At 45.2% G+C, this 22,441-nt stretch overlaps 3 protein-coding genes across 5 annotated transcripts in view; all 3 read right to left on the bottom strand.

The window, feature by feature from the left end:
• LOC114858680 (ERC protein 2-like) overlaps nt 1-11,535 on the bottom strand; it is a 91,892-nt gene extending 80,357 nt beyond the window's left edge. The window contains exons 1-5 of the mRNA XM_041071483.2: nt 11,411-11,535; nt 10,760-11,016; nt 8,064-9,155; nt 5,855-5,878; nt 4,933-5,736 (exon numbers count right to left, since the gene is read on the bottom strand). Coding sequence (XP_040927417.1) covers nt 4,933-5,736; nt 5,855-5,878; nt 8,064-8,915 — 1,680 coding nt within the window. The 5' untranslated portion in view covers nt 8,916-9,155; nt 10,760-11,016; nt 11,411-11,535. The remainder of the gene's footprint in view (nt 1-4,932; nt 5,737-5,854; nt 5,879-8,063; nt 9,156-10,759; nt 11,017-11,410) is intronic.
• Nucleotides 11,536-11,691: 156 nt separating this feature from the next.
• Nucleotides 11,692-15,663, bottom strand: tlr9 (toll-like receptor 9). The gene is made up of 3 exons (XM_029155739.3): nt 15,383-15,663; nt 12,157-15,126; nt 11,692-12,069 (listed from the first exon to the last, which is right to left on the bottom strand). Exons 1-3 carry the CDS (start codon nt 15,383-15,385, stop codon nt 11,863-11,865), a joined length of 3,180 nt encoding a protein of 1,059 aa, XP_029011572.1. The 5' UTR covers nt 15,386-15,663; the 3' UTR covers nt 11,692-11,862.
• Nucleotides 15,664-15,797: 134 nt separating this feature from the next.
• On the bottom strand, nt 15,798-22,274 carry apeh (acylaminoacyl-peptide hydrolase). Of its 3 annotated transcripts, none has more exons than XM_029155741.3 (23): nt 22,138-22,274; nt 21,539-21,668; nt 21,316-21,442; nt 21,127-21,214; nt 20,895-20,970; nt 20,717-20,808; nt 20,530-20,604; nt 20,265-20,402; nt 20,071-20,162; nt 19,955-19,995; nt 19,651-19,772; nt 19,238-19,298; nt 19,047-19,144; nt 18,886-18,937; nt 18,678-18,766; nt 18,440-18,578; nt 18,157-18,240; nt 17,701-17,781; nt 17,357-17,445; nt 17,019-17,209; nt 16,638-16,740; nt 16,429-16,535; nt 15,798-16,334 (listed from the first exon to the last, which is right to left on the bottom strand). In XM_029155741.3, exons 1-23 carry the CDS (start codon nt 22,147-22,149, stop codon nt 16,229-16,231), a joined length of 2,193 nt encoding a protein of 730 aa, XP_029011574.1. In that variant the 5' UTR covers nt 22,150-22,274; the 3' UTR covers nt 15,798-16,228. The 3 variants fall into 3 exon arrangements, 2 of the variants coding, with proteins under 2 accessions (XP_029011574.1, XP_029011573.1); XR_008695210.1 differs by having other exon boundaries at nt 16,318-16,334; nt 16,605-16,740; XM_029155740.3 differs by lacking the exon at nt 22,138-22,274 and having other exon boundaries at nt 21,539-21,900.
• Between the last annotated feature and the right edge of the window lie 167 nt (nt 22,275-22,441).

Raw genomic sequence — 22,441 nt, 5'->3', positions numbered from 1 at the left:
AAACAGTGTTATACCATAATATACCAGGGTCTGTCTAGAAGCAGCCACTGAGGGCATTCTCCCTTTGTCTGATGTGCCCCATGGCTTGGTGGCAGCTGTTTGGGGGTGAGGGGCCCCTCGCCGCTGTCAAGCTCTTTCAGCTCCTGCCCAGATTTATGTTTACGGAACAACGGAGGCTCTTCCGAACTGCACACAGTCGCTTTCTACCTAAAGGCTGAGATGAGAGCGAGCCCAGGCTCCGTGAGACAACATATATGCTGCTGCATGTTATTACTCACGAGATGAATCATACCCCATATTATAATAGATGGAAATAAAGGCTGTGTGCTGCAAAGATGCTCACTGGCCGGTTCCATCAGGGCTACATGGAAATGCAAAAGCTCAAGGATCTCAAAAACATATGGGATTTAGCATCTCTGAGGAAAACTAGCAGGTTTAAATGTCATTGAAAAACTGCTTTTCTCACTAGTGGAGCAGATAATCAATCCGAATGTAAGTGGGTGAATTGACAAAAGCAGAAAACACGTGTACAGTAGGTGAGACAACTCAACAGGCAGTCGTGAGCATTGCACCAGCAGCCAGAGACTCTCGGTTCCTCCTACTCTCTGCTAGTCGGGTGAAATGCGAGGAGACACGGCCCTTATCCTCTTGTCTGTGTAAGTTGTGGATAAGGAGGGATTACTGCTGTCAGAGCACGCCTCCCACAGACTGGCATGCCCACTGCTGCCACAGCCCTAATCTCCTCCTGACCATATGTGTATTAATGTGTCACTCTCACTGTGTCTGTGTGTCTGTCTTTTTGTCTGCCTGTGTGTGTGTGTGTGTGTGTGTGTGTGTGTGTGTGTGTGTGTGTGTGTGTGTGTGTGTGTGTGTGTGTGTGTGTGTGTGTGTGTGCGTGTGTGTGTGTGTCAAGTCAAAAGCAGTTATAGCCCAGTTCTTAAAGCGCTGTGTCTCTCAATGGGGGAAATTAAGAGAGCATGTCATCAAAGGCTGCTCCGCTCCACATGTGTCAGAGAATCGAACATATGGAATTAATAGGATCAAACGTAATGCTATAGCAATAGGTGCCGGCATCCTGAATGAAGGATACGGTCAAAAGGTTCAATTCTAGCCCCGAGGCGATGGTGTCATGTACGCCATGCGAAGAGCAGAACATTCACCGCCTTCTCATAGACATTCACACACACACACACACACGCACACGGGTTCATCAATCACATTCCCATCCCGTCCCCATCACCGAGAGAAAGAACGGGGGGAAAAAAAGGAACTCGCCACAAATGTAAAAAATCTGTTTGCCTATCAGCTTAAAAGAGAGCTTAAGGACAAAGGGAAACTCAGAGAATCAAAGTCTCTCTGGGAAATGGGGGGGGGGGGGGGGGGGTAAACTTTTAGGCTCCGACATTCTGGGAGATGAGTGGGAAGCGCTGGTGTGGGTGTGTGGGGGGGGGTAGCGGGTCATCGCTGGCCGAGGCCGAAGGCGCCTGATCCAGAACGGAGCCCGCGACAGCATCCGCCCGTTACCTGGCGCCCACAGAACAACACGGAAGAGACAGACAAAGAAGAGGAAGTCTGTCCAGAACAGCAGGAGGCTGAAGCACGTCATCCTACAGAGAGGCAGCAGCAGAGGGACGTCCACAGCTACAGTATGTTACGTATGAGAGACGTCCCATCTCACAGCGGGGAGTGCATGTGTGTGCACGCCCCTGGCAGCAGGTCAGGGCTGGGCAGGAACAGGCCAGCGGTGCGGCTGTTATTATGGAGTCCACGGGGACCTGGCAGCTGGGGAGAGTCTATTAGGCCCAGATTTATGCCTCTCAGCGTGTGTGTGTGTGTGTGTGTGTGTGTGTGTGTGTGTGTGTGTGTGTGTGTGTGTGTGTGTGTGTGTGTGTGTGTGTGTGTGTGTGTTGCATGGCTGTGACTCACGCATGGAACAGCCACTGTAGCTCAACTCTGAGAAAACACTGCCCCTTAGTGGACAGTGCTGGTACTGCAAGTGAGGGAAGCTTGTGAATTGTGGCTTCCACGTTATTCCCACTAATAAATCGATGTTTATCAGCAAAATGTAATTATACTGGAATACGTGTGCAGGTGTTTCTATGTCAGGCAGCTAAGACGGTCTGCCGAGCAGCAGTGCACAGGCCAGCAGGTGAAGCGGTGATGCAATAAGCTGTAAACCCGCCCACTCGTACGCAGGTCAGCTCAGACAGCTGCATCCAGTAACTTCACATCTGGCCGTTGTCTGTGAGTCCTGAGTGGAGCAGCAGAGGCAGCAAGTGGGGCAAAAGAACTCCAATTTAAACCATCGGACCCATGACTTGTACCATACAAATGTACACCTGTCTGCTAAACTGTTACGAGCATAAGAACCAGTTCAGGGGGATTATTACTCTGTAAAGCAGCAGAGGAACGTCGGGCTCCCCCATCAGCCCTCAGCCATGTTTGAAGGATAAATACAAAGAGAGGGGAGCTGAAAATGGAGGCATTTATTATCCCAGCTCAAGCTAAACAAGCTGAGCCGTTTAGGAGAAAGTAATGAGGGCGGTAATGAAAGGCAGTTGGGCTGGTTTCCTTTGCAGCCAATCAAAAGAAATGAGAGCAGTGGCCCCTAATAGAGTAAGTAGCGGTGCTACTATGAACAGCTCGTCTTCAGCGCAGGACAAGTGTGAGGCTCAACTACCAGCACGACACAGGCAGCCACAGGAAGAAGCCTTCACACCCGACAGCATCCAGCAAAACATCCCACACAAATGTGTTGTGTCCAGGTTTAAATGGTGTGTTCAGAAGAATAACTAATAATGAATAATTAGGTATTATTACTATATGTTCTAGTCTAATTCTACTTGACGCTGAGGCTAGTGCGCTTTGCAAATTAATACTTTTTGTCCTTCAGCTTTGCTTTTAGTTGAGGTAAAAAAAAAACACTGGCTGCAATTTCAGCAGCAATCAATTCAGTTCAATTCAACACATCGGCAAATGCTCACACACACACACACACACACACACACACACACACACACACACACACACACACACACACACACACACACACACACACACACACACACACACACACACAGACTCCATCACCCAACAGCAGATGAGGCCGGGGGGAACGAAAGAACAACAATCAATCAGGGCGGTCGGGGTGTTTTCCCTCATTAATCATACATTAATATTCAGACAAACACAGTCTGCTTTTCAACCTTAGAAAAACACTCCTTTCTCCCGTCGCTCGCTCGCTCGCTCTCTAACCTCTGAGACCCAGTCATCCCCTCCTCCTCCACAGCACACACCGTATGTGTTAAGCTGTCAAGCGGTTAAAAATAGCGCAGAGTGTGTGTGAGCAGGTACTCACCTCTTACACACACAGCCTGGGTGGGTCCAACCACACACACACACACACACACACACACACACACACACACACACACACACACACACACACACACACACACACACACACACACACACACACACACTTGTTCTGGTCCCATTAGCATGGGCTGAAGCGCCCACGCTCTTCTGACAAAGTCCCAGCGATGACCAAACACCCGGTATGAGGAGATATCCCATCATCCTCCGGCAGCACAGAAAGGGAGTGTCCTCGCTGGATACGCTAAGCCGACAGGCCCCAGATGTGCACGCATGCTCACACACACACGCACACACACGCTCAATCATTCTGACTGTCCACAGCAGACAGACAGGAAAAACATGACGTGCACGACAAACAAGCGCAGGAACAAGCCCAGACACACAACAAACACACACAAACACACACGGACGGAGAGGTAGCGAAATTAAAAGCTAAGAAGATTTAGGAGTTAAAAATAAACGAGCACGCAGCCGACCGCTAGCTCCCACGCGGAGGCTACACCTGGGCCACGGCGCTGCTCACCGGCCGAAGGCTTCTGTTCAGGGTCCAATCGGCTTCAGTCAGTTTGGACTTTTAGGAACGGGGACGTTCATGAATGTATGAATGTGTAATCTGACCGACTGACTGCCCTGGTTACCAGTTGAAGCTGGAACCATGAGATCACACACTGACGAGGGGCACATGTGTAGCTGCTATGACAGCGTGTGCACGGTGACGTTCACACACGCAGACAGCGTCAGATTGTAAAGCTCCACAGCAGAACACAGGCTTACAGCTCTCCGTATGTTAATCTGGCCCATTGATAAGACCTGCTGAGCTGCTTTCTGTTCGACACATAATACAGACACACGCAGAGATAGAAACACACACACACACATGCAGAGGTAGAAACACACACACACACACACACACACACACACACACACACACACACACACACATGCAGAGGTAGAAACACACACACACACACACACACACACACACACACACATACACACACATGCAGAGGAAGAAACACACACACACACACACACACACACACACACACACACACATGCAGAGATAGAAACACACACACACACATGCAGAGGTAGAAACACACACACACACACACACACACACACACACACACACACACACACATACACACACACATGCAGAGGTAGAAACACACACACACACACACACACACACACACACACACACACACACACACACACACATGCAAAGGTAGAAACACACACACACATACATGCATGCATGCATGCACACACGCGCGCGCACACACACACACACATATGCAGAGGTAGAAACACACACACACATGCATGCATGCACACGCGCGCACACACACACACATATGCAGAGATAGAAATACACACACACACGCAGAGATAGAAACACACATACACACACACACACACACACACACACACACACACACGCACGCACACACACACATTGCAAAAAGTAAGTATTTACTGTAATAAGTAAGAAGCATAAACATCACGTCTGATGCTACAGATAGGTGAGATATAGGAAACTCAACCCACCTCTCTCACGTGCATGTTTTCCAGCTGTGCTTCGGCCTCTTGTGCTGCCATGGTTATGATGCCGGTTCTCTGCCCCCGACCCCACTGGGGGCTACTCTGGGCCTGACTCTGGGCCTGACCGTGACCCTGGGTCTGACCCTGACCCTGACCCTGAAGCATCTCCAGCAGCCTCTGGATGCTTTCGTCCCTCGCTCCCAGCGTCTGCTTCTGAGAGTTGATCCTCGTCTCCATCTCCTCCATAGTCTTCCTCAGCAGGAACAGCTCCTTGGCCTGCCGCTCGTGCTCCGACTGCAGCCGGTGGTAATTCTCCTCTGAGGGATCCGGGGGCGGCGGTGAGGAGAAGCCGTCGCATCCAGGCACCTGGCACGGGCTGCAGGGCCGAAGGGCGCTGGCGCTGTGGGCCACCCCCGAGCCCGTAGAACTGTAGAGGGGCTGACTTGGGCTGGTTCTGGGCCCAGGATGAAGGGTGTTGGCCGGACTGATTCTCTGTGTGGCCACAGCAGCGTTGCAGCCGTAGCCGGGGCTGTGAATAATGATGTCGGCTTCCTGTTGCCTTGAACTGTAGGTGTTAGACGGGCTGGCTCGGGGGCTGTTCTTGGGTCCGGGACTGTGCAGGTTGCTGGGGCTCTGTCTGGGGCTGTGGCTGGGACTGAGCCCACTTCTGTGGTCCTGGTCCATATGAAAGTCCCGATAGGAGCCAGGGTTCCCCGTCTGCTGCTGCTGCTGCTGCTGCTGCAGGCGACTGTTCATCTCCCTGTGAGCCCTCAGCTCCTCCTGGAGCTCCTGAACTGTCAATGGAAGTTGCTACAAAAGCAAAAAAATGAATAAATATTAGGTTCCCAGTCAACACACACATAAATAAAAATCCAATTAACACACGACGACACACATAAAAATGTCTAGCTGGTAACATAAAACAGACCTTGTTTCTTCTGATATCCCCACACTGCAGCAGACAGATGTGACATAGAGGAGACACAGACACGTGAATAAAGAACATAAAAAAATAGACAATAAATATTGTGAAAATATACAAACTGGTGTCCAAATGCATGTCCTCAGTTTGACTACTGAATGAAAAGTACGTGTTTTGACCACATGGGGGCGACAGGTCTCTTAAAAACAAAGGCAAACTTTCCTTGAAAGCAAAAGTAACATCAAAGGGGAAGCGGATGAAGGGCAATTAATTAAAAAAAGTAAATGATGGCTATTGGCCTCAATCCAGAAAATTATGCCAATTATGCTGTTCAGAAAAAAAGTGATAAACAGTCAAATCATTATTTAAATAAGAAATGCTAATAGTTTAAAGGTGCAGTAAACAAATGCACAAGTCTTAAATAATGTCTTTTTGAGGATAAAACAGGTTCGTGTACAGTGACTTCATCAGTTTACCACAATGAGGTGTTGGTGTGGAAAACACATTTTGTTCAGAGTCACTGCTTTTGGCGCATGATATATTGCAAAACAATACAATATGCTAATTTACATTCACAGCTCACAGCTCTGCTGACGGGCTGACAATGCAGCGTGTGCCGGAACCTCGCTCATACTTGATGATCGACTGTGTTCGACCCCAGAGAAGGGTTAAGGAAATACAGAGACGCACACACACGGCACAGATTGAACAGATTGAAGTCGCACCGCTAATCCCTCCGTCCGTGTGAGGAGATGCCTAATTCTCAGATGGAGCCGAGCAGGTGGGGAGCAAGGACGCGGAGCGGAGATGTGGGAGGGCAGCGACGTGAACACTGATAATCAATGCAACAAGCTAGCGCTGAATAGCAAATCAGAGTGGGTGGACAATCCTCCACACCAACACGCGCTCACACACCGCAGACACACAGAACAAACAGATGGTTGGAGGAGAAGTGTGGTCAGCAGCGGAGAAAAAAGGTGACATTCTCTATGGTAATGGCCAAGTTCTCCTGTCAGACTCAGCTCGTCTTAAAGGGCAAAAGCAGGGCGAACAGAGGAAGTGCTTATCAGAACGGAGCGATGGGAGGTAGAAGCAGGAGCAGATAAGCGTTAGAATAACTTTTACAGTGACCTTAAGTCTGGAAAAATGCTGAAGTTTGTTGGCAAAGAAATCCGACACACATTCCTCATTGTCTGTGACATTAACGAGTCAATTAAAAGGCAACCGATACAAATCACATTGTGTTTCTACATCAGCTGCATGTATTGCATATTAATCCTGCTGGAAATATTCCCCATGGCGCGATCAGGTCGATCAGCCCAAGGAAAACAGCATTTATTATGTTCTGACAGCTGGCTACAAATGGATGAGCTGTGTGTTACTTTCAGCTGCCAGTAGCCTTAAAATACTAAATTCTCCACACCTACGCGTGCAGTAAGCAATCATAAACCTAGAGGTAAGACGCTGAAGGGGCTTCGCTGGATAAACAAAGATGAGAGGAGAAATGTGTGACAATAAAAAAAAGCCTACAATAGGAATGAGAAGAAGTAACACAGTAGTGAGTGTCCTCCGTAATGTCACGGACACCACGATCACCAAACCCACTTAACATGTAGATAGCTCAGTGAAAGCGTGTGTCACAGTGTCCTCTCGCTGTATGACAATGTGAGAGGAAGAAGCTATAAATATAAAGGCAGAGGTGGCTCCTTGGTTACGAGAGGGTGGAGTCAGGTGGAGGAGCTGTGATGTGATGAAAGTCATTAAAGTGGAGAGATGCTTGTGACTGAGACAGGGAGCGGCCGGGGACAAAGAGGCACTCGGCACAAATTACAGCTGCTACAGTGAAGGAGTGAAAGGCTCCATGAGCTCGATGCATCTGCACGAGATGAGACGGACAGTGGCTCTGACACTCCCTGCTCAGCGTCCCGCCGGCAGAAGCTGTGAGCTCTATGGAAATGCAGCTAGCAGCCAGCTCGCCGCCGCTAGGCTAGCGCGCGTCTCCATGGAAACACAAGCATCTTTACAAATGAACTGCACAGAAAGCTTCCAAAGTAACCTTGAAGACAGAAAGCAAACGCTGTGATGTGCACAAGACATGAGACCAGACCAAAAGTCTTTCATTTCAAATAACCAACATTGATTCATTCTTAATAAAATGTTTCTGGTTTTAGGAGATTCATTATTTGAAACTCTTCAACTGGCCACATGGTCGCACCTGTACATTCTCGTGATTGGCCCTGTACTGGTCCTTCAGCGCTGACGTCCTCGCCCCCTCCTCGCGTCTCACCCCCTTGTCTCTCTTCACATCGGGGCTCCAGAAGCTGACGCTGTTGATGCCGGGGCCCGTCCTCGCGTCCCTCCCCTCGTCCAGCTCTCTCCTCAGGCTGTCGTTCTCCCGCTGCAGCTCCCTCAGCTGCGCCTGCAGATCGAAGGCGGGCTCCTCTCCGCGTCCTGCAGAATCCGGCGCCTGTGGATGCCTCCCAGACTGGCGACGCAAACTGGAAGTCCTTGCAGAAAGGGCGTGGTCTCTATGGGAGTCGGACGCGTGATGCAGCCCAGAGGTGGTGATGTTGGGGCTGCTCCCTGTAGCGGTGGTCCGGCCGGTGTAGGAGGAGCGGCTGGTGCTCCTGTCCAGCGTCATGGTGCCTTTAGGGTAGCCTCCAGACGGTTCCAGGGAGTCGCGCTCACTGGGGTACATGGTGCCTGAGGTGGCATAGGCAGCGCTCAGCGACTGGATGTTCTCCATGGACAGGGTTTTACCGCCAGGTGCTGTGGCTGAACCATGACTCGCGCCTTTGGCTGCTGCAGGTTTGCTCCTTGAACTCGGCCTCGACACCGACCCTTGACCTCCAGCCGCCTTGGACGCGGGTGCGGGCGGGCCCCCCGACACCGAGCCTGGTTCCAACCCCGAGCGGCACCCTGGCGTTGAGCCGAGAGTCTGTTTGCCTTTGCCCTGTTTAGACCTGGAGAAGCGCGAATGAGCCGCGCTGCCGTCCGCGTGCGCGCTGCTCTTCTGCCCGACGGACAGCCTGCTCTGCGCTGGCTTGGCTCTGATGTTTAAAGGCATCTTTATATGGCCTATCTGGACGTGGATGAAACTGTTAAAAACTTTGTTGGTAATGAATAGCAAGGTTCAGAATTGAGGCCTCTTCCCAGCCTCCACCTTCTCATCTGTTCATGGCTGATGTTTTAGAGCTTGGGTCTTATTTAGTCCTATGAGAGCAGCTTCCACCGTCGACTGCACAGCTCACAAGCACCGAGGCTGCAGGTCCTGGGGTTTCAGCTGCAGTGCAGAGCATCGTGAACTCTAGACAAGCAGAATTAGAATCATATTAAATAAAACATGATCATCTTAATTAGTTACAGTTTTACAATAATATGAACAAGGATAGAAATGTTTCACACTGTATTTGTTTAAATATGTTATGTTCAAAGGCATTTTTTCAAAAAAAGCTTCTAACAACCATAACGTGTTTACTTCTCACGTTACAAATGCTGGTCCTTGTCTAAATTGCAATTAGTAAAGGTCTAAGAGCTGGAGCCGTTCAGGACCTTGGACAGCACTAAACCCACTCAAACTAAATTTGGAGGAAAGGACAGTCCAAAGCAAACATTTTGTAATTGGCTACAGCCCCGACAGACTGAGGGAATCAGAAGCCCCATCTCTATCTACCAGCCTGAGGGGCGCCTGCAAATTCATCACCAATCATTATCAGGCTGTACACCTCAGGCTGCAACACAGGACAAATTTAGACGCTCGGAATTTAGGCTAGAACACATAAGTAGAGCATGTTAAGACTGGGCACATATACTGTAAGTGTAATAACGACATGTATGCGTGTGTAGGTGGTACAAAGTGTGTGCGCAGACGTGTTTGTTGCCTTCGAGATGTTTCAAAGCAACAATCTATTACATGTATGTAAAAAACACCCTGTGGGTTATCAAAGTGACCACAAGCCATTTTCATCATACATCAGATATTGAGGACTGTCTGCAAAGCAGAGGCAAATCCAGATCATAATCCCTCCTCTAATCTGAGAGGATTGGACCCTGGGAGTCACTGCACAGAATGCAACGGAGAGATTGGGTAAGTCCGCTTGTCTGTCATAACGTAGCCGTCAATCCCGTGTCCATCACTGTTTTAGACAATGAATTTAGCCCCGTGCCAGCAACGGCACCAGCGGTTATGCATAATGCTGTTCCAGCAGTTGAACAATTACGCATCAGTTACAATGGATTTAGAATGAACTACGACACAGCGGTTCGTTGGCGTTTCAAAAGAGGAAGCCTGAAAACATTTAGTCTGCTTTGTTTCAATTAATACGGAAAAGGGATGTTGGACAAGTTAATGCAGCTCGTTTGTCCATGCGCAAGTTTACGCAGCTAAACTGTCTCGTCAAGCCCAACTCAACAAGCAACACACAAATGAATGCACGCATATACACACACACCACTACTACGAGCGAACCGCTTGGCTTCGCCGGCTGCCAAGCCCCAGCACTCACAGCACTACTTAGTTGGCAGCCAGCTGTGGCCGCGAGGAGTCACCGCCCAAGCTGCAATGGCATGACTCCGCGCGATGGTTCGCTGCAGGAGCCCGTCTCTGAGCGTCGGCACGCCGCCACCTGACGCGTCCACCGCCACGGCATCACCCACCGCGTCCCACGAGCGGCGCGAGCGGCACGGCCGTGGTGCGTGTGAGCGGCCAGCATGGACACAGTAACTCTACTACGGCCATCGCATGAGGGATTAGTTTCTTGCTCATATGCACAAGGCTACATGGGTTCCGGCTACTACCTTACATAATAATTAAGCTTCCACGCAAACTGAAAGCGCACACTTGTTTTTAAATAATGCTTCCGGAACGGAGGCACGGAGTCCGCGGTGCGCGCGGCGCGCGTCCTTGCTTACCGGACAGGCGGCTCTCCATCACCGCGTCCCGGCTCTACCCTCTCCGACCTCGGCGCAGGCTCCATGATATCATCGGCTCAGCTCTCTTCTGACCTGTCCTGTCAACGGGCCCGCGGGAGCGCGCTTTGCCAAGATGATAGAGCGCGCTCCCGTAAGCCGTGCGCTGGGGCAGCGCGAACGGCGACGAATGGAGGGTTTCATGCGAGAGCACCTACACGAGGCACCTGCGAGGATTTAACGGCACGAAGCCAATGAATCTATTGTACAATGCAAACAGAAGCAAATACATTAAACCGTTCCAGTCATATTTGCACAGACACATATTTTCTGACAGTCAGAAACGTAATCCCATGAGAGGAAATTGCTTTTGGGTATAAAGACCTGAACCAAAATGACATCTAACGATTGGATAAAGTCACAACTTGGCCCCAGAACAGGTGAAAGAACAAGGTTGGTCACTAAAAACTAGCTTTGTCACAACTTATAATCACATGTTTTTCAGGTGGTGTTTTCAGATTAGAACACAAAAATGAAACTGAGTGAATGAGTTCACGGGCGGCGCCAACATAAAGTACAACAGGAGAACAGGTTTATTTTTAAGATGGAAAATACTTGGCCCACCCGAATAGTTTATGGTTTGTTCACTTTTACCTGAAGTGTCTTTGTGTAGCACCAGTCCCACTTGTTTTTTCCAGGTGACTTTCCAACCGTTGAATGACTGTCACTAATGTAAGAATTATTCACCAGTTTCACTTCCTCTGTAAGCGTTTACAAAGAGAACTGAAATTTAAGAGCACAGACGGTGTTTTATACACATAGTTACTCTCCAATCCTCCTATACTTGTAATACTTGTATTGTCCAATAAAAAAATTATCAATGTGTTTATTTGACCCTTTTTATGTTCCACAAAAGCACTGAATTTAACAGTAAATCTTTACATCATTGACTTAAGATTTTAATTCAAAATCACGATAGTTACATATTTACACATTAATCAAATATTATTGTGTGTGTAATACAGTGTATCATAGGTTATGTTTTCCAAAAAAAAGCATATGGAAAGTCAGAAAACGTGACTCACTGAGGTTCCTCTATAAGCAGGTCAAATAAAACTTTCACTCATGTTGTGGTCATAAAATTTGAAATTATCTGACGACAGAGCTGTCCTCATTCGATTCCAGAAAAGAGGCTGGGCCCTGGGATTTCTTGGCCATGACAAGACAGATTTTTTGCACAGCCTCTTCCTGAGCTGAAGGTACTTCAGTTTGGGAAACAACTCATCCAACAGAACCAGCACAGCTGTATCCACCTTGAATGGGAAAGGTCAGAGACGTTATTAGTAACACATTGCAACCAGTCAGAGGCGAGACTGAAGTTAGAAGTATATTTTACTAACCTTCTCATCCAGAAGCCGCTGCTGGACCATGAAGAAAGCCTGACGGATCACACCGTTCACTGTCTCGCCACTGTTGGATCCACTGGACAGCACAAACACGGTCTTTACACTGTTATAAACAGCTTTATGAAGATTCTCAATACATGAAAGACCAAGAATCCAGTCCCTCTCCTCCAAACACAGATGAAATCTTCTATGGCCCAGGTTTTCCAGATTGACAGTTAGCTCATTGTAGACCCATTCCCTCACCGCTTGGTTCCTGGTGTCAAACACCACAAATGCATCGTAGTGATGAGGTGAGTCGGTGCCTGCCAGCTGGGAGTAGCCTTTATGTCCTGCCCAGAGCACATGCAGGCAGTACCACACATCCCAGCCATAGAGATGCTTCAGCAGGGGCAGAACAGTCAGTGCCACAGCAAGGAAGGAGCTGACGAGGAAGGCCAAGCTGCCATATATGTCCTGGCAGGAACGCTGGTCCATAGACAGTAGGCTCTGCCCCAGCTGAGACTGGGGGTATTCACAAAGGATGTATTTGGTGAGATAGGGAATGTGCACCGGAGTGGTGCGCAGAAAGTCAGCAAACCAGGACGTATCACAGTCGCATTTAAAGGGGTTGGCATGTAGGGTGAGCTTTTGAAGGGCGCTACCATTTCTGAAGGGAGCAGGGAGAAACTGGCGGTTCAACTCTATGATCTGATTGTGGCTGAGATACAGATATCGCAAGGATTTTGCTTCCTTAAAGAAATCCTGAGGAATAAAACTGAAGCGATTGTGACTAAGGTCCAAGAATGAAAATTTTTCTCCAAAATCAATTATGGAAGGGGATAAATAATAGAGTTCATTTTGACTGAGGTCCAGGTGGCGTAAGCTTGTAAGTGCTGAGATGTTTTGCCAGGGGAAATAATTTAGCCCATTGCTACTGATCCTGAGGGCTTCGATGCTTCCTGGGAGGTTACTCAGTACCTCTGGCGAGATGGACTTCAGGTCATTGTTGGAAATGTCCAGGTAGAGCAGGTTTGTCAGGTTTTGGAAGAAATGAGTGTACTTGTTGTTATCAGAATCCCACATGATGTTTAGCTGGTTTCCATAGAAGTAGAGGAACCTCAGAGAACTGCTGACCAGCCTTTGATCTATTCTCATCCCAATGCCATTGTTTGCCAGACTGAGAACTGTCAAGTTTTTGAGATGTTGAAGGAACTCAAAACGGTGACCCATGCCTCTCATTCTGAAGTGAAAGTCGTTATTACTAATGTCTAATACCTTCAGAGTGGCATCAAGCTCGCCGAAAGCATCATTATAATAAAGATCAAGCCGATTGTAGGACAGATTTAGATAAACTAAATGCTTCATGCCGTCAAACACTCCCATTTTCAGCGCCTGGTTCATGTAATTGAAGGAAAGGTCTAGGCAGACAGTGTTCTCCATGCCTACAAACACATCTTTTTTAAGGGATAAGATGTCATTTTGAGACAAGTCCACTGTTAATTGACGGTGACAGAAATAATCCTTCAAGGCCCACGGGGATGGAAAGCGTGACGGATCAACCCGCAACAGTTCCAGGACTTCTGATTTGCGGGACTCCCGGATGTCATTTCCAGCGGTGTCTTCTCGATCCCTCACAATTTGAGGTTGGTCGTGGGACTCCTGCGTGTAAATGTTCTGATTTTGACAACTTCCCTGTGTGCCAACTTCAGATGGTGAAGTAAAGCAGCATGGAAGGAAACTAAGCATGTTTTGGGAGAGGTCGATGTAGGCGAGAGACGGCAACTGCGTCAGAGCCGTCAGGTTAAATGCATTAATAAAGTTCATTCTCAGCTCTAGTTTCTTCAGGTTTTGAAGTTTGGACAAAACATTAACGCTCTCGGTTGAAAGCTTGTGGAAAAAGTTGCCAGTCAGAAGAAGATATTCTAGACCCGATATGTTGCCAATAAGTGGGGAGAGAGTGAGCGTTTCATACGTTTTCAGTGGTTCATAGTTGTAGATGAGGCTGATCCAGCTGAGGCCCGTCAGCTCTGAGAAGAAGGTACCATATTGTATTGCATGAATCAGGAGGTTGTCGGAGACATCCAATCGCTTTAAATTCTTCAGTGGTCTGAAAAAGCCCTGTGGAAATGTTTTTAGGGAGTTTCCACGCAAGCTTAAGAAGGTGATGGAGCTGTTCTCAGCGTAGAGGGAGTCCGGATGTAAGAGTAGAGAGCGATTTTGTGGGCAAGGGAAGCAGGGCCTCGCTGCATGGTCACAACGCTGGCAGTTCCACTCTAGGTTTAAATCACGGAGGGTAGCCATGTTGGCGAATGCCCGATCTGGGATCTCTGTGATTGTGTTCTCTCTTAGGTCCAGCAGCTCCAGTGAGGCTGGTAGTCCTGTAGGAATGCCTGTCAAGTTATTATACCCTAGTGTGAGATTTTTTAGATTCGGGAGCTCTCTGAAAACCGTCTCATTGATGTAAAAGGACTGGTTGCAAGGATTTGCATAAAAGCAATTCTTAGAGAGAAAGAGAGCTTGGAGATTTGGTGTTTTCAGTGGCTCCACAATGTGGAAGATGCGATTATTCTGAAGATCGAGAACCCTCAGGCTTTGCGGTAACCACGGTATAGAAGTGAGGCTGTTTCCTGACAGATAGAGAGTCGTAAGCTTCAGGAGGCTCCTGAAAGCGTTGTGGTGAATTAGCACTTTGCATGAGCGGTCGTCCAGGGCTCTCAGACGGCCCGGTTCACAGTTGCCCATCATTTTTAGCGCTTTAAGGTTTGGCAAATCTTCAAACACATGCTCCCGCACGTGCCGTATTTTAGTTCGACTTAGACTCAACGACACCACGGTCGTGGACTTCATGGCGGGGACATGCCTGATCGGTCTGTCGCTGCAGTCAACTACAGTGGCATTCACATCAGTATCACATGGAAAGAAGATGATATTTATGCTGCTCACGAACAACAAAAGCTGCGAAAAGATGATTGTTTTTAACAGATCCTGAAAAAAGAAACAAATATAAATATTCAGATGTGGCCTTAATAGATAAATTAACCAGGCTATTTCAATTTATATAGTAGAAGATATAAAAAAATATCAGACATAATCTGTTAATCTATATTTTACATATACAGTAACTGCTCCTCAAAAAATGTGTGGTTTGTTCAAGGTTTTTTAAACATAGGTTCTTAAAACTTTACTACACTAAACTATTACACATATTTAATGGTACAGTAGAATATGTCAACGTACTTACCATAGCATGTACGTTCAAATTCACATTATCAGCCACATGAAGCCATCGTTATCCAGCTGCAAATGAACTAAACGGCTTGCTCTGCACTGACAAGAAACTGGATGCTGTACATGTATGAAGAAGTGAAAGCATGTGGCCAAAGTTACAGTAGTCTGATGCAAATCATGTGACCAATCCAACAGAGACAATGTCTCAAATGATTTACTAACTAAAAGGTACCTAAATATCACTTTATATAATTAGGACATCATTTAATATGTTAATGTTTTAGTTTTCCAATTGTACTGAGATGCCAAAAAAGGTCAGAGGGGTTTTCCATTGGTGGAAAAAGAAAAACATAGGGGAAGTAAAATATTACTAAATAAACTGTTTCAAACGTCAGTTTCAATCATCTAACAAACCCCACAATAAAATATAATTTTACAATCACTTTATTTGCACAGTATCGTGAAACCAAGTTGACTGATTTAACCCAGACAGTAAGCATAGAAAATGATCAGTTACCTTTATATATTCAATTTTTTAACACACAAAAAGCCCACAATTTTATCTGCTCAAACTGAGACTAATGATTTAAAGAAAAGACAAATGTAAAGTGTATTAAAACTGCTTGTATTCAAGTACAGGGTTAAAACAATTCTTTCCCATCTCCCACTGAAAGTTTCTGTGGCAACAGAAAAACTACATAAGTAAATCAACGTGTGTTATACTTGGACCACATTCAATGCTTTGGCTTCGGATTGGACATCACATTGTCATTGAAACAGGAACATACCTCTTACACACAGTAGAGTTTTTCCTGGCAGTAATTACAGCATTAACACACTACTATGTATTTATTTACCATCAGAGACTCAAGTGTTGAATTATCCACAGAGCGATGTTCATGAAGCCATCAGACTCTGCATCCACCTTGGACAGAGAGTGGTTGTTGCCTGGGTACCACAGCAACCTACAACACACAAAGAATATTAGTGAATGGACAATAAAAGCACTGTTATCCAGTGTGTATCTGACATAACCAAATACTCAGACAAGCTGCTTACCGGACTGGGACCTGCTTTGACTTCAGGGCTCTGTAATATTCAATTCCTTGCTTGTTAGGTACACGCTTGTCATCTTCCCCCAAGGTAAGCAGTACTGGTGTCTGTACCTAGATTAAAAATCACTTTAGATTACTTCACTGTGCAACAATGGCTGTAAAGTCATATACAGTACACACAGGAATATTGCACAGCTGTGTCCATCTTCAGACCTGTGCGACATGTGCAATGGGTGATATTTTCAACATCTGTCCATAAACAGCGGGGTCAAGTAAAGACTCTGTGTTGTAGTCAAAGCCAGCTTCCACCAAGCACCTGCAAAAATGTAAACATTAACAGAAGACATTTTTATAATAGACTTATAATAGACATTTTGTTCCTGCTGGGTTTGGAGGCATTACTGAACTTTGCAGACAGACCTGAAGGGAAACATTCCTTAAATTCTACTTGCTTGTTTACAGCTGTCAGAGTCAAACATTAGGGATGATGATAAAACCCAGCAGGTGTGTATGCATGCACATGCATGTATGCATGCTCATAAAAACAGTCTCCAAATGTGAGCAAAAGTACAAAACAAAAAGGGCAGCACATACCAGTCAGGGATGTCTGTGCTGCCAACCATAGAGGCAAAGTTGGTGACAGGGTTACGAGCCACACATGCCTTATAAAAACCTGGGTACTGGCCAATCAGGTGACACACCAAGAAGCCACCGTGGGAGCCCCCAGACAATGCCAGCTTCTGTGGGTCAAACTCACCACTTTTCAGTGTACTTTCAACAGCAAACTGGTGGAAAAAAAAAAAGGGAAAATCTGATGGAGAACATTAAAAAGCACATAATATATACATACAAATATAAAAAGGTTCCATAACACAAGACTAAAAAGGTCATTTTAGAGCTAATGCATTTTTTCACTCTGAGCGAGCTCTTACGTGCACATCTTTAACATCCTGGTTGCCAACATTGCCTGGTAATGACAGGATATTATCCTGTCCGAACCCGAGTGATCCACGATAGTTCACTGGGAGAAGAATAAAGCAAACAGATAGCATTAATATACGACTGTGTTATATATGCTGATCAGTTCTAATAAACATTGTTGAAGTGGGTTAAAGTCAGAACCCATGGAGGGTAGCCAAAATGTCTGTGGCATCGGTGACCACATCATAGTTTCCGTCAGATGTCAAACATAGGCATCAAATTTATGTAAAATTTCCTCAACCTTCCTCAACAACACAAAAAATCTCACTACCAAGACGTTCAAACTTTAACTTACCCAGTAATATAGCAAAACCCATTCTGCACAGCACAGCGGACGACAGAAACCACTCAGCAACAATTACTGAGTGAGGCCCTCCTAAAGAAACAAACAGGTTATGTTGATACAGGTTGACACTTGGCATAAAAACCTATCAGAGTCTTAGTAATGTTACTTGTATGAAGATTTGCAAAACTGAATCTGAAAAGGAGAACCATACTGCAGGTATATAAGCTGTGATACAAAAGGCTGTTCTTAGTTTTAAGAATTTAATTAAATAATCTGCCACTGAGAACATTGCCATAGCAACCACAGATGGCATGCCAATCTAAAGCTGAACAGATCAGAAATCACAGGTTCAGAGCTAAAAATAAACTCATTTACTGTTTTTTTTTTTATTTTACACTGAGTGTTTATTTTTTTAGCACTAGAAAAACAAATAATGGCTGCAGATTTGCAATGAGAGTAACCAACCATGAGGAGAGACAATAAGAGGCAGCTTCACTCCATCCTTCACCTCCTTTGGTTTGACCAATAAGGCTTCAAAATCAAGCCCAGCTGAAACGCAAAACCATTTGTTAAACAACAGTCACTCAGACAACACAATGTTTTCAACCAATGTGTTAGTTATCCATTTATTTATCCATCCAAAGTAGCTTCAGTTATTATTAATTTGTACAAACATGTACACCAATGAACTTCCCAACTACTGCTTGCTTTTCTTGTTTACTAGGTACTGAAACACTTTTATTCTTACGGTATTGGCTGTTGTCTTGCTCTGGGGGAGGGGTGAAAGTCAAGATCTGCCAATCAATGTCTGGCAATATCTGAGAGTCTTCCAAAGTAACCCACATGACTTCATCCTCAGAATCTCTGGCAGGAAGGAACCCAACCCTCTGCACATACATGTGACATGATAAGAGATAACAGATTTTATTTTTGTAATGACACATTAAAATGTAAGTCATTAATCTTAATGATAATGCTGAACCTACCAGGCTTGGAGGGCGGTTTGGAGAGGAGCAGCAGACCACCATGAGATCTCTTTCTATGTTCAGCAGGCACCAGTTACCAGCATCTGACTCTGTATACAAAACATTTTTAATATGAGAGAAGTAACACAATGAAATGCAATAATAAAATATCAATGTCAATAAACAACACTGTCTAGAGCCGAGCTAATAAATGTGTCTGCTAACTCACTTGAAGTCAGTGAGGTGACATTCCCTGTGCTTGTGTCTATGACCAACAACTCCTACAAAGAAAAGCAAGAACTGGTTTTCCACAATCAGGAAGATAACAATATTTTTATTTCAGCACAAACTATAAATTCGTCAGTACCATTTCCCGAAAGTTTACAATACCTTGCGGCTACGCTGAGGAGAAGCAACAACAATGCGCTGGCTGTCAGCTGACCAGCATTGAGGGGACAACTGAGAACTGTAGATACCAGTAAAGCCATCTGTAGGGTCACACCAACACACACAATCACAAACACTTCTGGTAAAACTGGAATAACTAACTAATCAAGGTGTGACTGTAAATAATTCTTTACCTTCTTTGGGTCGCTTTACCACATCCACTACCACTGAGGTTTTCTGAGTATACCAGTCATACTGGAAGTTAAAAAAAATAATAATAACAAATTATTATATATATATATATATATATATATATATATATATATATATATATATATATATATATATATATATATATATATATATATATATATATATATATATATATATATATATATAAGAATCTGTGTTTACTGCCTAATTATTAATTGTGTAATTAATTGCCTCCCCACAAAGACGAATAATTGCCATTTTGTCTGAAACCAATTCAACTACAGACACTACAGACACTTTGTCTGAAACCAATTCAACTACAGACACTTTTGTAGTCATTTCTGTTATCTTAACGAAAGGGATTGTGTTTAGATGACACTTTACTCTGTCTCACCATACACAGCCTGCTGCACTGCATGTGTGGCCCATAGATGGAACATTCCAGATAAACAATACGACATTGGTCTGGGCTTAGCCTGGGGGAGGACACTGCATTGGTCCCTGATGACAGCTGCTCTGAGGAACACAACACACACACACACACACACACACACACACACACACACACACACACACACACACACACACACACACACACACACACACACACACACAGTGTAAAATACACTAAAGTGGTGCATTTAGTGCAGGATCATCAACAAGCCACATCCTAATGGAACTGGTTCAAGTTCACTTACCACAGTTCCCACCAGTAAGATTTACGTAAAACAAAGATGACCTGACAAAGAAATAACAAAAATTAAAGACTTCAAATCAATGAGCTTTTCATGTTCAGATTTAATTTAATTATCACCTTCGGTTTGGGCAGTACTTTAGACCAAGTCTAAAAGGCTCATGCCACCACCCTACAAACACCACCCCTGTGTCACCTGGAGCCCAAAAGGCCTGACAGACATGGACAGCAAGAACAAAACAGAATATATATATATTAAAACTTCGCAATACCACAATAAATCCATTTATTATTGCAGGAACAGAACTACTAACCTGTCCAGGTGAGATATTTTCAGGCACACCTTCCAACACAGAAACGTTGTCACCCTCAATGTCCAAAACACAAAGCACTGGACTGCTCTTACCACACAGGGCCTCTCCCCAGTCCTCATGGTAGGCGAACTGCTCCCCCTGCAGGAACAAAACAGCAAAAACACTATTCATCCATCCAGCTAGAGTGACCTTATAGGAGAATGCAGAATTACAAATGCTAATAAATAAAATGTTGTGTGTTTCATAAAATATTAACTTCATTTACTTTTAGAGCCTCTTTTTTCTCCACTCTCATCGTCTCTTCTTCATCACCGACAGAAGACAACTCTGGTGACTCAGTCTTCAAACATGAAATTGAGAAAAAAATTGAACCCAACCACAGTAGGTAACAATTAACATAACTGAAGTGGTAACGTATAGGGAGCAAGAGAGATGATGAATTCCTGACAGACCTGAAAGAAAGATTCAGTCTTGGGTCGCTTCCTCTCTGCTACATACAGGAGGTGGGTTTCAGAGTGGGACCAAACCAAGGATCCAAACTGGTCTAAAAGATTTAAGACAATATAATTGACTCCTGCAGTGATACAAGTAAAATGCAAAACATGCAAATAAAAAGTTGAATTCACGTACCATCTTCATAGACTTTGCCGTGCTTGTTCAAGGCAGACAAATTCACACTTTTCATTTTAATGTTCTTACTCCAAATCTGTAATGTCATAAAAAATCAATAGAAAAAAAAGAAACAAAACATTTCATGAATTTTAAACTATTGTAGAAAACGTAACTGAACTCAAAATCAGCACTTTACAGAGTTCAATGAAAATGTGACTCTGAGCTGGTTTATAACCAGACAGACACAGACCTCCAGAAACTGTTTGTCCTCTCCTTTGATTGTGCACTCCCTGACAACGGCCTTCATGTCACCTGAGGGCGAATCCTTACTAAGCACCCTGGCAGGGGAAACAAAGGCACAGGTGAGATGCTGTGGTTCACACTGTTCAGGGTTATGTCTTGTGCAGCCGCCAAATAAAATGAAGCCATGTCTACATACTCTCCTTTAATCTCAGTGCAGTTTCCTGAGGCTCCAGAGTAGACGACCGACTTGTCATCGTGGAACACAATGTACTGGCGGCAGAACTTGACGTTCTCATTCCTTTCCAGATCACGCTGACTCCATTCTGCAAACAAAACAAATTAATTATATATAATTAATTTTGAATTAGCTGTTGAAACAATATGCAGAGACATCATTCTACATCGAGCCACTGATCTACCTGTGTAGATGTTGCTATATTTTCCTCCATACTGTGAAGTAATGACAGGTCCCACATCGGCTCGACTCAGAGAAGGGAAGAGACTGATTTCTTTGTAGAGTCTGGCAATCTCCCCAGGGCTGGTAACCACCTGACAACGAGCGGCAGAACGACTCACACTGCGTGTCAGAGACGCACACTGTCTCACTGCGAACAATGCTTTACTCATTTTATGAAGGAGGCTACGCGACGTTAGCGAGCCTTCTACGGCGTTAAATCTGTAATATCAAGCTTTAGCTCGATTCTCTACCAAAACGAGAAGTCACTAAATAAACAGGGGAACCGCGTCTTTATACAAATCCACCATTCGTGATGGTGAAAGTAACACAGCTCAAAGTCTAGTTTGTTTCTCGCATTGTTTTCACTTTGACCAGGAACTTCTTCAACCGAAGCAGTCCGTCTGCTAGCTTGACGCAGCTTGGCTAACGTATTTTAGTTCCTTACAGTGACAGTGGTTAACGACAGCTACAGACATAGGCAAATTGTATTTAATGTTTATTGTTTTTAGTATGGTCCATAACTGTGGAATAGCAATTTATATTTAATTAGACATGTATTACCTGTGAATCCATGTCTGAGTCTGTGCGTGTCGCTGCTTTGCAAATGCCAAACCGTTAAAAGCACAATGGAGAGTTTGTCCCGGTTTAACCCCGGCAAATCAACCGCATACAGTTTCCTGTTAAAAAATAAAACCAAACCATAATAATCTAAAACAACTAGAGTCAATGATCAATTAATGAATAAACAATGCAAATGTACATTAATAATATTAATACACAGTAAGAGTTAAACGTGTTGGAGTGTTATAAACCATATATAAGTTTATTTAAAGCACAATATGCGTACATTTATTTTGTAGAAAAA

This window comes from Betta splendens, chromosome 7, assembly GCF_900634795.4.
Source record: "Betta splendens chromosome 7, fBetSpl5.4, whole genome shotgun sequence".
Lineage (NCBI taxonomy): Eukaryota > Metazoa > Chordata > Actinopteri > Anabantiformes > Osphronemidae > Betta > Betta splendens.
The sequence above is the reverse complement of the archived record's forward strand: the minus strand, read 5'-3'. Positions and strand labels throughout refer to the sequence as shown.

Excerpts from the sequence above, each read along its gene's own strand:
- tlr9 (XM_029155739.3), bottom strand. Across the intron at positions 12,070-12,156 it reads AGCGGCTTCTGGATGAGAAG|GTGGATACAGCTGTGCTGGT; the intron begins GTTAGTAAAATA and ends TTCCCATTCAAG.
- apeh (XM_029155740.3), bottom strand. The coding sequence starts at position 21,746 with ATGAGTAAAGCATTGTTCGCAGTGAGACAGTGTGCGTCTCTGACACGC. Across the intron at positions 18,938-19,046 it reads CTCCTCAGCGTAGCCGCAAG|GAGTTGTTGGTCATAGACAC; the intron begins GTATTGTAAACT and ends TTTTCTTTGTAG. Across the intron at positions 16,335-16,428 it reads TCAAAGCAGGTCCCAGTCCG|GTTGCTGTGGTACCCAGGCA; the intron begins GTAAGCAGCTTG and ends TGTGTGTTGTAG.